The 19579-nt window shown below is 32.9% G+C and overlaps 1 protein-coding gene across 1 annotated transcript in view; it reads right to left on the bottom strand.

Moving 5' to 3' along the window:
* Window positions 1–8717: 8717 nt before the first annotated feature.
* LOC102808317 (nuclear receptor ROR-alpha A-like) overlaps window positions 8718–19579 on the bottom strand; it is a 69715-nt gene continuing 58853 nt past the window's right edge. The window contains exons 4-9 of the mRNA XM_085499913.1: window positions 18750–19285; window positions 14533–14638; window positions 13342–13478; window positions 12900–12978; window positions 12532–12722; window positions 8718–9448 (exon numbers count right to left, since the gene is read on the bottom strand). Coding sequence (XP_085356039.1) covers window positions 9182–9448; window positions 12532–12722; window positions 12900–12978; window positions 13342–13478; window positions 14533–14638; window positions 18750–19285 — 1316 coding nt within the window. The 3' untranslated portion in view covers window positions 8718–9181. The remainder of the gene's footprint in view (window positions 9449–12531; window positions 12723–12899; window positions 12979–13341; window positions 13479–14532; window positions 14639–18749; window positions 19286–19579) is intronic.

The raw sequence follows: 19579 nt of genomic DNA, 5'->3' as shown, positions 1-19579 counted from the left end.
TGCATATATGTATTTCGTCAGCAAGAATGTGTGTAGAAATTAGTGAAACATTTTTAGACATTAAGAAAGAAAGGTTAAACCGGTGGGTCATTTTCATTACTCTTTAGTCTACAATTGATTGCGCGGACAAGTAGTGAGCATATATTAATGTCAACATTTTATTTCAAGATACGTTTCAGTAAAGTAAAGGAAATGCCGAGTTACCAATCCTTCCCTTCCTTGTTTTTACACACAGTGTGAATCTCGCTGATTTAAACCAGATTATAATATTTTACAAAGTACCTATTTTTTTTTATAATTTAAATGTAGAGAGTATATAATCATGATCTTCAAAGTATGACAAGGACATTAAAAGGCGGTGGTCGTCGCGCCGCGTCCTGTTCAACGTGGGACTCATAGCGACGTACACAACGCGTACGTGTGTTATTCCTTTCGTTTCGTTTCGTCCATATATTTAGCAATTGCAAGTTGGCTAATGCGACTACCGTACTACGTAAAAGTTCCAGTAATTATTAGTATTATAATTCTTATATAGCGCATTACATAAAACATATAATCTCAATGCACTTTACATAAAAATAGTTATAAAAATACATTATTTAGAAAAATAAAATAAAAAGGTCGGGTAGGTAAAATCTTATTTTAAACAACTTGAATTCGTTGGGAAACTGGTAACCAGGGAAGATTTTGAAGAACGGGAGTTATGTGCTCATGTTTACGTGAGAGGGCAACTAATCGAGCTGTGGAATTATGAATATTATATATATATATTGATAACCGGGAAGATATAAATATAGACTATAACAATAATCCATTCTAGAAGTTATAAAAGCTTGAATTAACTGCTCAGTACTAATACTACGATTTAAAACATTTATAATACGGCCAATACGACTTAATGCATAAGAGGCTGATTTACACACATTTGAAATTTGTTTATGGGGAAAACTATCAATGTGAAACCAAGGATTTCTTAAACAGTAACGGTGCATCTGAGACATACTTGTGTAATCGTATCCAGAGTTATTGTTTGAACCAGAATTGTAATTGTATATTACAGCGTACGACATGGTGGGAGTGTGTACAAATCCTTTGCAATTGACGAACCTCATTAACGGTACTGTACGTCACTTACAGACCCTTAACTGTGTAAATTACAATTGACCTCACTGTGATGACGCATGCGTACTGGAATACGAAAAAAGGACCCGACGCATACGCACCGCGTACACAATATGCTAATAACTTTAGCGAGGTTATGACGTAGACATAGCTCATGAATATTATTTTAAAGTGCAATTATTATTAACAAGCCTAAATAGATTTCCATTGTATACAGCGCCACCTGTGGTTGTTCCCGGCTCCATGCGTCGAGCTCACATTTACAGGTGAATGAACCATATTCATTTTAGCAACAGCTACGTTTTAATGTCTGACCAGATTGTTGGATCAGTGTAGCTTTTCAATGTTTAGTTAAACAAACAACTGTCGTTACACACATATACATATACAAAACAAAAACAGAAAAACACCACCTCAGGTTATGTACCAGAACATTGGCACTAGAATGGAGATTGGGCGGCTGCCTTTAATTGCTAAAATACAATACCAAGCCATAAAATATTATCTCAATATTTTGAGGAATGGTCCAATAAGCTTGGCATATAGATAGACCAGCAACAGAATCAATACAAAGATTCTTGGTTTACAAATCTTCAAAAAATTACAACAAATTTACAATATACATGACATAAAAAACATCAACAAAGATGAATTTAAACAGAAAACTGAAGATTACTATGAAACAAAATGGAACTTGAGCAATAATGATCCAAAACTACGGACATATAAATTATTAAAAAATAAGATTGAAATTGCCAAATACTTAAAAACATTACAAAACAGAAAAGAAACTAGCCTTATTTCTAGACTAAGACTAAGTGCACATAAACTAATCATTGAATCTGGAAGACATCAAAAATAAAAATTTAAGATAGAAAATGTGCAAAATGTAATACCGGTATTACTGAAGATGAGCTGCAGTTTTTCACATCATGCAGTCTTTATACTAAGGCCAGAGTAATATTATACACAAAATGTTCAGAATCAATTGAAAATTTTGTTCAAGCAAATAATACAGAAACACTTTTTTTACATTTTAAATGCTGAGAACAGACCATTGATAAAAAAATTAATTAAATACATAAAAACAGCATATTCAACAAGAAAAGAATATTATCGATATTAAACAAAAACTCATGGAAATTTAATATTTTAATTTTTATCTTCAAGTACCAGTAATATTTCTTTACTGTATCTTTATGATAAGTATAGTTTTAGGTTTTTTAGAATAATTACATTTGTATTCACCTAAATTGAATTTCTTTCAATGTGGTTGTAATAAAGAACTATCTTCTTACATGTATATGGACTTTGTTAGGCGCCCAGCAGCTAGGATTTGTTGTTGAAAACAAATCGCAAATGAATACACTTCATACTTCGATTCATGAGGTCACATATTGTTGTAAACTAGACATATCAGAACATGTCTTGCATGCAAACAATGTAGTAATCACACTCATGGTCATACTGAGAATAGCGCCATCTGGTGGCGAATACAAAATATAGATGTACCGCCCAGATATAAAATGTAAATCACCTGCATTACAGAATATGGCGTCAGGATTGTGCGACTCCCGTTTCGTTTCGATTGAATGAATGAATGAAGCCACCCCCGTGAGAGTAATTATCTGTATTGGGCGGAGAAAAGGAGAAATCCAGTTTTACCGAAAATAAATCTGTCAGTTACACAATTACAGTCAATGCAACAGCATAATATTTTGCGAAGAAATTTGTGAAAGAAAAACATACTAGCACATACCATTCAAGTTGTGTCGATGTCAAAAACTGTCACCTTTGCCTAAATAGCGAGAAAATAATGTTATCCATAACTGTAGACTGTACAGTATATGCTTAAACAATTTAAACATGGTCCGGCATGTAATCGTGGTTGGGGATCAAATATTAGACATCATTAGGGTGGCTGGAATAGGAGAACATTTCTTTTTTTTTTTTTTTTGCCTTAACATTCTTATATTGTAACACCTAACATCCTTGGTGTCTAGCTTGAATTTGATTTAACCATATCTTTCAGTTATCCCCACCCCACCCCAGTTGATATATTGCTGGACTTCTAGAAACCAAGACTTGCTCTCTGAGCCATTAGTAGCCAGAAATGGTCGTCGAGGGCGCATATACTCACGCTGTGGCAGTCATACGGGGGGGGGGGGGGTTAACACTTTTTTTCTTACACCACTACACAGAAGTTTAAACAGAAGCCGAGTATTTATCTGAGTATTATTTAGACAGACAAGCAGATTCCTGCCCACCCTTCAATAGAAAAAAATGCTAGTGTATATGATGTAATTTAAATGGACATTCACAGTTAGGAGGAAGCAAATTATTTGCTGTTGGGTAAAATTAATATTTCTTTTTCATCTTAAGGTAATTTCATTCTCTTATTTCTCTGTACGTGTCTCTCTGTTCATACACAAAATAAATACAGATACTTATGTGTAATATTTTTATTAGTAGATAACTAATACAATATTTTATAAAGCAGTACTGGTTTCCAGAATATAGTTCAATCACATTTTAAATCAGATCAGCTCCTAAATATCAGATATGCAAATACTAGTATATTAAAAATGTGAATACCAATGAGCCAAGCTTGTTAATATCAAATTTCATCAATAAACTATAAATAAATACTACTGTACTTGCTTTATTAGAAGCGCGGGACGACTTATTTTGATAATGCACACAGTTATTTATATAAGTGCATGCGCTAATAATAAAGAAAATATGGTAATAATATAATAAATTAAAAGGCAAGAAAAAAAATGGTTTGAATGAAAAAGGTGTGCATGGTGTTCTGTTGTACCAATCATAAAAAGATCAACAAGCAGAAGATAGAGGGAAAGGGGGAGGGGTCTAATCCCTGAAGAAGCCAAATTGATGGAATTGAAAACGGCTTTGCATGTCACAAAAAAACCACATAGTCTGTTATGTTCAAGCAAGTTCAAAGGTTTTACTGGAAATGACAAGTGGTGATGATGGCAGCAGTGTTAAATCAGACATGTATGGTCACAACACACTGACCTAAACAATTATATTAGCAGCAAAAAACCTGAGGTAAAATTCATATCCGAGAGTTATTAACCCCCCACTCCCCCTCCCAAAAAAAATACAGTGACCAATGTCTTGATTCATAGCAATATACCGGTATTGAAAAGCACATAAAACCAAAAATTGTATTTATTGTATACTTGATTTGATTACCTTATTTACAAATTGAGCAACATGAGCAACTAATAGAACAAATATGGTACATGTGCTGATCATCTGACCATGCTTAGCCATTGAGAATGTGCAATTTTGTTTAAGAACAGTGCATGGTATTACCACCTTTAACTGTATTTTTTTCCAAATATTTGAAAACTCTTGACATTGGAAGAAAATACATAATCACAGTAAATGTACTGTCAGTGTCAGCATTACACACAATTTTTTGGTAGACAGGATCAGTACAATAACATATTAAGTTTCACACAGACTGCACATCTAAGGATTTTAAATTAATGCTGGAACACATCACAATTTAGCTTGAGCATTTCTTTAATGCGACACTGCAGGTATATTGAACCTTTAGATTGTCACTACTTGTACACATTTTAAGTTTGTATCAACTCGCACATTAATAAACCAAAAATTAGATAATCATCTGGAGTGGAATAATCCATTTATTATAGGATTGCTTGGAAATATAAGAGGGAATGAGGTAGATGAACAAAAGTGTCAATAACATTTGAGAATAGATACTATATCTGCTGAAAGTGAAATCAACATATTTTTTATTATCCATTCAAGGCATGTGTGCATTCTGATGTTTGCACGACTTCCTTTAGTTTGGGATGGGACTTATAAATAACATTTGTCATGAAATGCAACAAAACACAAAGCTGTTATGATGCTCACAGAAGTCAAGTTAAGTCAAAGAAGAGCAGACCATTGCAGCAACTCAATTATTCGTATGAAGGTGTTCTCAGACAATGGATCACAATATACACCAACAGTACAATCCCAATACATGATCACTGATATAATGAATACGGTAGATGGAGGGAAGGATGTATAGAACAGTAATACTGGAAGTGATGGTAACAATTCAAACAAAGTAATATGTACAGCAACATTTACAGACAAATTGTACAGAACTTCAAGGTTTTTTGTGAATTACTTGTAATAAATTAATTTTTTGTTTGTAAATTTAATAAAGTACTGTATTAGAGTGTATATATATATATACACAGAGCTCTAGCCATATACCATATTTGTCCTATGAGAAGCACATCTTAACAAAAGGGCATATAAACCCAAAATTGTATTTCTTGATCATTCAAATTTGGCTTATTTTAAATATATACTTATTTATGTATCAAAGCACAATATTCTACCTATAGAGCAAGTACTGTAACTTTCTTGTTGTTTACACAAGCATTTTAAAAAGATATTAGTACAATGGTGATATTTCCCGAGAACTTGTTACTCCTAATTTACTAGTTTAATTAAAACCCATCGTTTTAGTTCAAAGCCAACAGTAAATTTATTTATTTATACTGGAAATTCTTACTATAAATTATACTGCAACTCTTACTTCCATGACACTTAAAACCCAGTGTACTATGTTAAAACATGTACATGTGATATAACAGCGGCTATCTTTGCATCATTGCCCCGGAAACAAACAACAAACTGACCTTGGTGGATCATCTACCTACTATTGTATTACCCAACACCTCAGGCTGGGAAAAGACAAATGTTGGCTGCCCTCTGGTGGGCAGTGTTGGTAATCTTTTGTTTACTAATAATATAAGGTTATTATGAGGATACTTCAAAGTATGCACAAAGGCAGTACAGCGGAAGTATCGAAAAACATGCAGTGGAAGTCGATGTGCAGCGTACTGTCTGAGTGCATACTTTGAGGTATCCTTATAATCTCCTTATTATTATACATCTTTTCCTTCCAAGGATACTTCATGCCGAAATCCAAAATGTTTAGAACAGAATCAGCGAACTTCTTTATGTGGATTCCTGTCAAACTCTAGTGGCAGTCATGTTTGTTTTTATTATTAGAGGACACTTACGTGTGTAATCATTCCATATTTGGAATTCGCATTTCCTAATATGGTAGAATAAAAAAAATACCCCATAAAATAAGGCAAAATTATGGCATGCTGTAATTCATGGCATTACGGTGACAGATGTATAATAATATATTTTATCAAGATTGAATTTCACAAACTGGCAAGCTCTTTAAAAATGAGGGAAATTGTATTAAGTTGATAAAATAAAATTGTATTTTTAAATATAATATTTACAGAGAAAGCCTACTTAGTAGTATTACGGCTAATTTCAAAATACAGATTGTTTTTGACATTCTAAAATTTCACAAGGAGCAAGATAAGACACCAGTAAAGTATAAACTAATATTATCAGTTACAGCACCCAACAAGACATGGTCATTAATAGCGATAAATAAGTGTCAAATAGAATCCTGAGAACAGTGCCACTGTATATACATGTACTCTTCACTGTATTGTAGAGCATGCCACTTCCTCTACATAAATATGAACTGATGGTCTATGAAAGTTTTTTTTTTAAATAGATAACTGCCGATTCATCATACTAAAACCTCCCACCCAACATTTGCGTCTTATTACAATGCATCTCTCAACATCTTGCAGATTTCAGAAACACTGAAACTGTTATTGTTTTATGAGAACATGAGACAGTGGTCAGTGATGAAATACAATCAGTAAATCATAAACCATGTATATACCGTTTATCTGACAATAAGACCACAAGAAGTACAGCTACTCATATTGTAAGCTATAAACATTCTCATATGTTTGTGTATGCTACTCAGTAATGTACACTTGACCAGTTTACAAAACAAGCAGCCTATCGGCTGAGATAGCTCCGCTGTTAGCAATGCACATTTCAATTAAAGAACTGAAGACATCATTAGAAAATGAACAATATGAATAGTATCAAAGCAATCGGACTTACAGTTTTTAACAAGAAGTCGAAAATATCACTTTTTACCAAAAATTACAAAAATATTCACCAAAATAAATTAATTAGAGAATTGAAGACATCATCACAAAACGAACAAATCTGAGAGAGGTCCACATGTAGTACCTATATATGTAATATCAAAGCAATCGGACTTACAGTTTTCAACAAGAAGTCGAAAATATCAGTTTTTACCAAAAATGACAAAAATATTCACCAAAATTAGAGAATTAAAGATATCATTACAAAATGAACAAAACTGAGAGAGGTCCACATGTAGTACCTATATATGTAATATCAAAGCAATTGCACTTGCGGTTTTTAACAAGAAGTCGAAAATATCAGTTTTTACCAAAAATGACAAAAATATTCACCAAAATTAGAGAATTGAAGATATCATCACGAAATGAACAAATCTGAGAGAGGTCCACATGTAGTACCTATAAATGTAATATCAAAGCAATTGCACTTGCGGTTTTTAACAAGAAGTCGAAAATATCAGTTTTTACCAAAAATGACAAAAATATTCACCAAAATTAGAGAATTAAAGATATCATTACAAAATGAACAAAACTGAGAGAGGTCCACATGTAGTACCTATATATGTAATATCAAAGCAATTGCACTTGCGGTTTTTAACAAGAAGTCGAAAATATCAGTTTTTACCAAAAATGACAAAAATATTCACCAAAATTAAAGAATTAAAGATATCATTACAAAATTAACAAATCTGAGAGAGGTCCACATGTAGTACCTATAAATGTAATATCAAAGCAATTGCACTTGCGGTTTTTAACAAGAAGTCGAAAATATCAGTTTTTACCAAAAATGACAAAAATATTCACCAAAATTAGAGAATTGAAGATATCAACATGAAATGAACAAACCTAAGAGAGGTCTACCCAAGGTACATATACACCAAGTATCAAAGCATTTAGGCTTGTAGTTTTCAAGAAGAAGTCAAAAAAGTAAAACATTGACACGGACGACGGACGACGACGACGGACGACGACGACGACGACGACGGACAATCACTCATATGATAAGCTCCGCTCGACAAAGTCGACAGCGGAGCTAAAAATCCAACGATGAATCGTGAATATGTAGCGAGCATTCAACTAAGTTTCAGCACATACTCACATGTACATGATGAACTAAGTAAATGTTATGAAAGTTGTGACATCAAACTAATACTAGTAAACCAAATGCAACAAAATATGCAACATACAAAGATAGTGCAATTTTCATTATTTATACCATTTTTGGTCATGTGACCAATTGTTCTGGATGCACGTTTATTCCCGTTATACCACTTTTTGTCTCATCGCTATTTTTCTAAGTATGCCTTTTTATGTTCTGTAATTCACTCTTTTCCCCAGAATAGGACTGTTCCCTCTTTGCTTGTAAATCAGATTTTATTTTATTTTTGGAAACTGTCTGATTTACTAATAAATCTGAGTTTTTTTGTTGCAAACTGTCAGCGTTTACTGGTTATTCAGGCAGTTTCAAACCAAAGTTTCATCTCATGATGAAAGTGCGCAAAAGTGAAACTTATTCCATATTCTATAAAAAAAAAAACATTTCTTTTTGTTATTGGCGAGACCCAGGACTCAAACCATGTTTCCTCTAATCAACCAAGTTGTGGTATAGTCACTCTACAAACTGAGCTAAGCAGGTAATTGATGAGAGAAATGAGCTCATCCCATGAAGACACATCCAAATAATTGTTCCTGATGTGGTCTCCAGTCCATTGTTTATTTTTGCACAAAAATTATGTAACATACACACATGGCAAGCAACAAAAAGATTTGTAGAAAATTTTCCAAAAACTGGTGAAATCAACTTTAAAAACTAGTATAACTCACAAAATTTATGGTATATCACAGTAAACATTTTCATAATCAGAGATTTATGATAATAAATAGTATTTTTCGCAAGCCTCAGAGTTTTACCTGAGAACACTTACTATCATGACTAACATTGTTTGTGGTCTTTCCAATAATCAATATTGTACACCCATGGCAGCGTATGAAGACACAAGTCATCACGTTTTGGGAGGGGAGAAGTCAGGAGAGTAAGATAGACAGTGTTTTAGGTGTCTCATCTCTTTTTTCACTGAGTTGGATTTCTTTGCTCTTTCATGTTTTTGACGTAGGTACTCTTTAAGCTCAACAGGTAGCTTGTCAAAAGAGGTGTTTAGTGTAACTCCCTTGCACTTCAGTAACACGTCATCGCAGCACTCATTTCGCTGCTCTTGTATATCATAAATTTCAGCAAATAACTGTGGTACCTCCAAGTCAGGACTGTCCACCTACAGAAAAAACAAAACAAAACAAATCAATTCTAGTATATACAAATATAATGTGAATTATATACACCAACAGAATAATCCTAAGTTGAATTAGTAGTTTTCATAAATTACATACTGCGGTGTTTCTATAGTTAATATACAAGAGATGTGATTTAGGGTTTATTTGTGATGTGCTTCTAATAGAACAAATACGGTATAAAAGCAGTCTAATGCACTTGATCAGAAATATACTTTGGTTGTTTTTTTTTGTCCATTCTATTTCATCAATTTTAAATAATTGCTGAAAATGAAATTTACTAATTAGAGGAACAAAGTTAAGATTTGAGATAACTTTTCAAATTGTTTTTAAAAATTTAAAAATTTTTTTTGCAGTCGCTGAGTGGAGTTTACAATATCTTTGATAATAACTGAAATTGGGGGTTCGGGGCGTACGATTTTAGGAAGGTCACGCTTCCATTTAGATGGGATTGCCGAAATAACGCCTCTCCATTTTAATAATTTAATTGGGGAAAGGCCTAATAGAATCAAGTCATCCCATGTTTTTATCGTTTTTTCATCGTTAAAAATGTCAGATATGTACAAAATTCCATGCGAGTAAAATTCCCAATAAAAGATACTTTTGTTGTTAATTAAAATATTTGAGTTATTCCAGATTATTTTCTCAGAGCTATGAAGTTTTTTTATCTCTGACCAAACGTTTAACATTGTAATATAGAAATCTGGAATATCAACCGGTAGGTGATCAACTTTATAATCACATTTAAAGATTAGTTTTCCACCGACAGGTCCAAGTATCTATTCAGAAATAACTTCCATGGATGATTTATTTTGTCATTTAAATACCGTACCCATTTCACCATTAGAGATTTATACATATCGACCATCCCTTATTAGCCCACCTTGGCCAACATCACCATTTATCGTGTTTCGAGCAACTCTATCATGTCCTTTCCAAATACAATTATAAATTATACTGTTAATAGTCTTCATATCAAACGGCTCTATATAGATAGAGTTTAATATGTATATAAATTTTGGAATTATTAAGGATTTGTAAATTGTTATTTTACCAATTATAGTGAGTCCTCCAGATAACAACCAATTTAGTATGGACTTGACAGAGTTGAATGCTTTATTCTTGTTGTACAAGAAAAACGTACCAACAATCTTGATTGGTGATGTTGGCCATTTAACCCTGAACGGATTTATCCCTGCGATTTTTCCACTTTCCCAGCCACATTGCTTCTGTTTTGTCACAATTTATGGCGAGCCCAGCATATTTATAAAAATCTTTCATAAGCGACAAGAGAGCTATAACAGATGACTCATCCGATAAAAAGCAAGTTAAATCATCGGCGATCATTTTTTATTTCACAACCTTCAACACTGATTCCATGGATAGAGCCGTTAGACCTGATAGAAAAAAGAAGTATTTCTAGGGATAATATAAATAAATACGGAGAAATGGGATCGCCCTTCGCAATGAATCCATTGCAACAGCGATGCCCCAAAATTATATGATTTTAATGCAGAAAATATAAAAGGCCATTCTATGCTGTCAAATGCTTTGCGGAAATCTATAGCTAACAAAATACCAGATAAATTAATTTCATGCGTGTTATCCATTATACTCTCAATTAGATGAATACCGTCTCCAATTAGACGATTTTTAATAAAGACAGCATATACCGGTACTTTGAGTTTTGAAATGTTTTAATTCAATCTAGCTGCTGGAGTAAAGCTTAATCCTATGAGGAAATCACAAAGTCAGCAACTAGTTCAGGTACCCACTCTTTTCATTTGTTCTTAGACTTTTTTTTATGAAACCTTTTGCCCAGCAAAATAGCAAGAATTTGAAGTGGTGTTCTAGTTAAGGTAGAAGCACACTCATGAGTGCAAACACCCAGAATTTATTCATTTTGCAATAATTTGTACTGCCAGGCAATATAAAATGTTGGGAGTCAACATCCTAATTTTCGTGGATAGTGTTGCATTTTTCAGTATTATAATGCTTCTAACAATGGGTTTATATGACAGTAATATTATATCATATCGCAAATTGAGGAAATGATTGGATATTTTTTGTTGTCCGCTATGATTTTACATAATAAACCAGTGAACATTGTCATGTGATATATGACCAACTTTCTCAAAAATTATTAGTAGGTTTCTGCCTTAAGTCTATCCTTATACAACATAATCACATGACCATGATACCCTTTTTATTATTGGACAGGATAACAATTACGTGCATAGTGCAATAAATACTCTTTTCACCACAAGACATTCTCGTCTGAATTATTCTGCATTTATATTCTTATATTCTTAAATATTTCTGGAAATGAACCCTTGTTTTGGAGCAAACAACCAAAATTTGAGTCAATCAAACAAAGTGCAGACTATAAACAGGACTATTTTGTGAATTTGTGATGAAAAGAGGGAACTGGTGGTGAAAAGGTTAATAATGACTATGTTTATTTTAAAAGGATATTAAATAATATTTCTTTCAATTTTAAACAATAATTACTGCTAATGCATATCCACTGAGGTACATAAGCATGCTAATTGGCATAAATTAGCATAAGGATTCATAAGCATTGTTCAATAAAATTACCCCCAAATCAAAACTACTTCTCATCATTTGTGCAACTGTATTATCAGTGGTGTCCTAATGTTTAACTGTGGTCATATTTTGCGGTATTCCATCCACATCACATGATATTTTTTGACCCAAGTAATTAACTCTCTATCCTGAGATAATCTCAATTTTTTCTGCAATATTGCTGCTACCTTTCACACTTGTCTTCTTTCTGGTGGTCAGTTTTGTGAAGACGCAGTTGCGCATATAATAAAGAGGTTCATCATTCACTCATAATTCCAGAGGATAACGTGTGGTACACTTTAAATTTGTTCTTGTGCTACGTGCTAGAAAATATATAAATACTAATTTTTGCAATACCACATAAATATAAATATTGTCATAGTAACCTAAAACCTGATTGCTATTAAAAAGTCAGTGTAGGAGTTGACAGTGAAGAAAACAAACAAACTTCAAGTCAGCAAAGTAACAAAACAAAACTTACTTTCAGTGTTCTGGCATTATGGGCATGTTGTTCACTGAGTACAGCTAAATCTGACATTTTAAGAAGGATCTCAGCAAACAGTTTGCGACCTTTTCCCACACCATGATATCTGCAAAGCTCCGTTTGTAGAGCCTCCAGGAATGAATTCTGCATTTTGCCAACAGGATTAGAATTCCGTAGGCCTTTTCGATCTGGAAAAAAAAAATTGGCCAATATGTGACATCTACACCAGTTGCAAAATGTTGCAGTTACAATTGACTCATGAATTCGATGAACTTTTGTCTGGTATGAAATTAAAGATGCTGAGGTTACAACACAAAATGCACGTCAAATGTTATATGACAATTAAATGCATATTTCAAGCTTACCAGGATTAGCTAATGCTACTGTAGACACCAGTGCAATCTCGGTTTCTGTCAAATTAAACTTGTTGAAACCCTCAGCAAACTACAAGGTAATAAAGAAAAATAATAAGTTTACTGCCAAGAAAGGGTATGAGTTGTTTGTTTTATATTTCGTAATACCTAATGAGTATTACTGTCAAACATGTAGTAATATGTTGTGACATGTTTTCAGCTTGTCATCACACCATTTTTTTTTAGCGAAAGGCAAAGTAATTAGTTGAGCAGAAGACAAAATACAATTATCAACTCAACTTATTCTACTGATAATATAGCGTATATGGCGCCCTCTACCAGCCAACCTAGGAAACACAGGAGGTAGAAACTTGATACTGAACGCTAACATCATCAACAATTTCCATGCAGCATGTTAATCAAGTGGGTCAGATTAGAGGGAAGATGAACTCACCTTAACCATTTTTTCAATCATATTAGGCGGACAAAATAAAGACATGTCGTCAATTTTGTAAGGCGTGTCATTACATTCGTTACTGCCCCCCAATAACATATTACATGACTGTAACATCCACACCTCAAAAACACCGCCTAGAGAGAGATAACAAAATGTCAGAAGACCATTAAGATGAGCGAAGAAGACACAAAATATGTGGTTCTATGCACAGACGGCATACACATCTGGGAGTTGAAGACCATCTTCAAGGTACTAGTACAATGTACTTTAGTTGGAGTTTTATATCAATTCACAAAAATCATCAATTGAAGAAATTTGGTTCACAATTTGCATATCAAAACAGTCATATATAATGCACTATATACATACAAGTGAATCAAAGAAAGCTTAGAAAGAACTTGTGTGTACTGAAGTACAAATAAGGAACATAGTATTTACTAGTTTCATTAAAATTTCTAACAAGCTTTAAGTCACAGATCCCTAGCAGTTAAATTGATGGTACTGTGGAATACTTTATTTTCGCTGGAATTAATTTTCGCTGAAAAGGCTTTTTGGGCGTTTTGTATGAAATTTATTTTCACTGATTTTTGATGAGTTTAATGTTAAATATAGGAAAAAAAGTATATTTGCTGGATTTTATTTTCACGGAATCATCCCTTCAGCGAAAATAGCGAAAATAAATTCCAAGCGAAAATAAAGTATTCTACAGTACACTACTAAGTATAGACTAAACTGGGTGTTACTGTGGAATACTTTATTTTCGCTGGAATTAATTTTCGCTGAAAATGCTTTTTGGGCGTTTTGCTTGGAATTTATTTTCACTGATTTTTCATGAGTTTAATGTGAAATATAGGAAAAAAAGTATATTCGCTGGATTTTATTTTCACGGAATCATCCCTTCAGCGAAAATAGCGAAAATAAATTCCAAGCGAAAATAAAGTATTCTACAGTATTCAAATCTGAGCTTGTGATTTCTACTGTCTTACACCTGGTGGGTGATACCATTATTTTTGTAGGTAGACCAGCTATGACTAGTAATTAATAAGTTTACGCTGTGGCAGGTTTATTTTGTGACAGGTAACAAAATTGGACTTAAACATGCTGTATGTATTTTTCAATTTTATTATTTTGTCTTGTTGTCTATGGTTTAAGAAAATCTTTGTATGCTAATCAACAAGTTCAACATACCTTTCAGAAGAATAATCTGGTCTTCCTGGAAGAGTTCCCGAAATCCTGGCAACTTTTTACTGAAGACCACAATTCTTTTAATCATAGCTATTATTGCTTGCGAGACCTGTAAAAGTCAATCATTAAAAATTAAGAAGCTAGACAGAGACAACTTCTGAGACTTGTAGTTGTTTGAATGGTTGAAATGTTAATGTATATATAAAATCGAAAAGTTGGTGTATTCCAAATGGAATGGATTAAACAGTATCATGTGAGACAACAGACTGAATTTCAATGATGAACTGATCAAAACAGTGATTTTACGGTAATTAATGCATCTTGTTTTAGTGTTCATATGATTGTTGTAGTTTCGCCTTTGTCCGTCCATCCGGAGTGATTTCTCGGAGATGGCTGGACTGATTTTTTTGAAACCTGGTACAAAGACATAGTGGTCAACCATATACATGTGGCATGTCAATTTATTTTCTGATACGATCAAATATGGTTGACTTTTAATACCAAAATTCAATTCGGCCCTTGTGTGTCCATCGTCATTTCTCGGAGAAGGCTTGACCAAATTTGTTGAGACTTGTTACAAAGACAAAGGGACCACCCATGCACGTTGTTTGAAATGATAAAATTTGGCCGACTGGCAGCCATTTTGATTGTTAATCATGGCTTTTGTTTGTCCATTGATATTTTTCAGAGATGCCTTGACTGATACTAGGTACAAGAACACAGTGTGGAGGTATATATATTCAGATGGATTTATTTCCTGATTTGATAAAATATGGCTGCCTGGCGGCCATTTTGAATGTCAAAATCTTGTAAAATCCAGTTTTGGGTGTGTCCATCATCATTTCTCGGAGATGCAGGGACCGATTTTGCTGAGACTTGGTACAAAGACAGAGTAACCACTGGTACAGATGCACATTGATTTATTTTTTCAAGGAATCAATTATAAGCTCATTTGCATATTTAATTATTAATTTGAATTCTTGTTAATATCTTGTGAGCTAATAATAATAAAATCAGACCAAACTTGGTAGAGACTTGATTTGTCAATATAAGATATATGCTATGCAATATTGAGTTTCAATTTCATTAACAAATTCATTTGCATATTTAATTAATTTTGAATTTTTCTTAATATCTTGTGAACTAATTGTTCGAATGAGACCAAACTTGGTATAGACTTACTTGATCTGTCAATATAAGATGTGTGCTATGCAATATTGACTTTCAAATTAATTAATGAGCTAATTTGAATATTTAATTAATTTTGAATTTTTGTTAATATCTTTGCTATTTAATATTGACTCAATTGAATTTCCATATTCAATTGATTGTGAATTTTTGTTAAAATTGATGCAAATTTCACCAAATTTAATAGAGATGTCCTAGCTGTTAACTTTGAGTAACATACTTTTGATATTCAACTTAATCTTCCTACCCGATTTCATACATATACATTCAAACTTTATAATTCATAGCCAACTATAATCACATCTGACAAGTGGGGACTGTGTCATCTTCAGATGACTTGTTTTTTGTAAAAGCATACAAAGTTCCAGTTGTAACTTATTAGGTTTATTGTAACACTGTATCTACCAGATGTTTGTGTGCGGCTGGCAGGAGAACTATGTATCACAAACAGACTGGAGTTTTAAGGTAGGAAAAGTTGTTGAAGTTTAGAAGAAAGCGAGGCATGTATATATTGTGTGACATCTTGTTAGTGGTCCAAAGGTAAAAGTCAAAACTCGTAATCATCATCAGCAGTATAGAGTATCAACTATTTGAGTCATGTATTTGGATGAAATAAAACAATATTTTATCCAAACTGTGAGGTAAATGTTAAAACAAAAATAGGCTTTTAATATTTAATATTTGAGTAAAGTAATGTTCTTATATTATTTTTTTAATCACTTGTTAAAAATACACAACTGGAATGGATAAGACCACTTCCATATAATTTTCAGGTCAAGTCAAGGTATTGACTGTTTATATTTAAACGAGTTTGGGTTGGTAAGTGTTAACTGTGTTAAGGTCAAATCAAAGTCAAGTCCAGAATAGTCTTTAAATAGCTGATTTATTGTTTGTGTATTCAGACAGGCCACAATAACTGCTGTAAAGGTCAATCAATGTCAAATTCCAAACAGTAGAAATCTATAAATTTCTATCATCATTTGGTGTTGCCATTCTGGCATACCTATTATTCCAAAGTACTGTACGTACTATAAATTTGATTAAAAACTGCTCAAAAGTTTTTGAGATTTTGCTTACACAGGTTGAAAGGAGATATGACAATGTGGGACCTGTATACCATGCTGGTGCATTGAGTTTGAAAGATCACAACTTTCTAGGAGAATGTAGGCAATGTATATGTGGATATTTTTCATGAATGAATTAGCTGTTGTACATAGAGTGAGATACATGCCATATTTCAGTTATAGTGTATTATTATTATTGTATATATAGAAAAGAATTTACCACTATATGCACAGGATGGCAGCTGAAACTGACAGTTTAAAACCAATTTTTTGAGCTGTGTGTGAAGCATGAGTAATGTGTCTCATATGCATTTTATATATTTACAGGAGCTTTGGATTATAAATCTGCAACATGAACAATTATTCCTTTCTTATTAATAATAATATTTAATTTAACATTTTTATTTACTCAGGTTGGCATCAAAACAGGCGACACAGAAAAACATATGCTCAGGATCTCGGGAATAAAATGACTCAATGAATATGTTATTTTAAGGTTGTAGTATCAAAAAATATTGTAAATTATTATCATTTCGCAGAATACAATTACATATTTTTGAATTTCATTGGGTATATGCAAGTTTTGCACAATGTACTCTTTGAATTTTATTAAAAATCAGCAAAATTCCCAAAATTAAACATTTTACAGTAATTTCTCACGAGTTTTGCAGTAATTAATTGCGGAGAATTGCTCATATATGTGTTTTCCCTATAGTCTTTTATTGCATAATTGTGTCCAATATAAATTAACAAGACAAATAGTTCATTTAAGATTATCTTTCATATGCAGATTAGCCACCTGATTGAGCATTCTCCTGTTGAGAACACTGAAGTATAGTGGTTTCAAACAATTGTTATTGTGTTTTCATTGCTACTGCGTACAGAATATAAAATACATCTCAAATACAATGTAACAACATTAATAGTATACAAGTCATTGTCAATGACAAAGTCCCTATCTAGTTTTTAGTTACAGTGTCCATTATAAAAATTAATGATATAGAGCAGAACAGCTTTGTCTGGTCCAAGTTTGACGCTTGAGTATGCATTAATATGTACCCACTGATATATATGATATCTTTCTCAGAAGATGCTTTGGTTATACATGCAAAATATCAAGTTGATCAAGGTGAAGCATTCATGAGAAACAAATGCCCCAAGATGGCGACCAAACCATGTGAGTGATCAAAATTATTTTATTTTTCTCATAAGAGGATATGGCCATATACATGTAGGAAACATGCAAAATATCAAGCTGATCAGTTGAAGCACACATGAAAAACAAATGCCCAAAATTGTGGCCATTTTTGGTGGAAATCCAAGATGGCGGCCAAACCAGGGGACTGATACAAATTATAAGATGTTGCCATATATTATACATTTGTACATGCCAAATATCCAGTTGTTCAGTTAAAGCACACATGAGAAACAAATCCATTTTTTTACAATCCTGTGATTGATTTGAATTTTATGTCTGCTGTCTGAAATAGTTTAGTATAGAGATGCAACATGACAAATTTCAAAATAATCAGATAAACGTGGCATCTGTAAAAAAAATGCTTCCTGTTTAAAGAAAAAATGACATCTAAACCACGTGATCAATCACAAAGGGATTAGAATTATAAATAGATGCTACAAAAGCCTATTTCAGAACAATGTGTTTAACAGTTCCAAAGATTTTTCGGGATAAATCACATGGCGGAAACAGTCATATAAAATTGCCAAACAAAGTTGCAAGACGCAGGTTTTCAAACAGACACATGCAATAATGCCTTAGAAGAAAAAAAAAATTTTTTTTTTGTTCATAATTTGTTTTCATTTTAAATTATACAAATATATCTGCTTTGAATAGTAAAGCTATAAAGTTGAGAAGAATTCCACTGTATTAATACTGTAAAAAATCCAGCTATGACCATATTTTGCAAGGTACAGGTAAAAAAAAAAGAAAAAAAAAAAGAGTGTGTTCACCTTTGTATTTTCCATAGAAAAATCCAATGATTCCGGAGATGAAACTGAAAACGACACTTCAGAAGAGGTTGATGGAGATGGAGCGGCTGATGAAGATTGACTTGATGAGGATGATGCTCCTGGTGAATTTATAAAACCCGGTGAATAGTCTCGCCTTGAGAGAAACAATGGTTCTGGTGATCTATGATATTCAATTTTTTGCCGTTTGGGAGAATGTTTGGTGTAATTTTTGAGGTTCAATTCACTGAATGGGCACGCCATCGAATGAGCTTCTCTTATCTGTTGGATTATTTCTATTACTTCTGGATCGGCTTTAAAAGTAGGCAACACAGCAGGTACACTTATTAAAGGTGGTGGCGGCCGTTTAACATAATTAGGCTTAGTAGACTGAATAAGATCTTTATTCTGTTCAATTCGTCTCTGTCGTTCTTCCTCTTCCATTCTGCGAATGGTGCTTTCGATATCATTCTTGTTTTCAGCAAATTCAGCCATGGCAAGCTCTTTTTCACGATTTGGAATTCTGCCAAACTTTACAGCTACATGTATGAGAAAAAAAGAAAACTTTTTTCAGTTAGTTGTTGAATTATGAAAAAAAAAATGTTTTCATGAAATATTTCGATCTGATCAACTCAATAAAAACAAGCCAAGCATGGCACAGTCCCTGTTAGTTATCAAATTTAAGATATATAGTTTTGTTCACAGTAATACAGTTTGAACATAAACATGTCAGAGATGTGGATCCAGAAGCTGATGCTTAACTATGATGATTTTTTAACATTAAAATGATTGACATTCAATCATCTAAGATCCGCCAGAAATGCTTGATTTCA

Source organism: Saccoglossus kowalevskii, chromosome 1 (assembly GCF_978046115.1).
Source record: "Saccoglossus kowalevskii chromosome 1, keSacKowa6.1, whole genome shotgun sequence".
NCBI classification, from domain to species: Eukaryota; Metazoa; Hemichordata; class Enteropneusta; family Harrimaniidae; genus Saccoglossus; species Saccoglossus kowalevskii.
The sequence above is the reverse complement of the archived record's forward strand: the minus strand, read 5'-3'. Positions and strand labels throughout refer to the sequence as shown.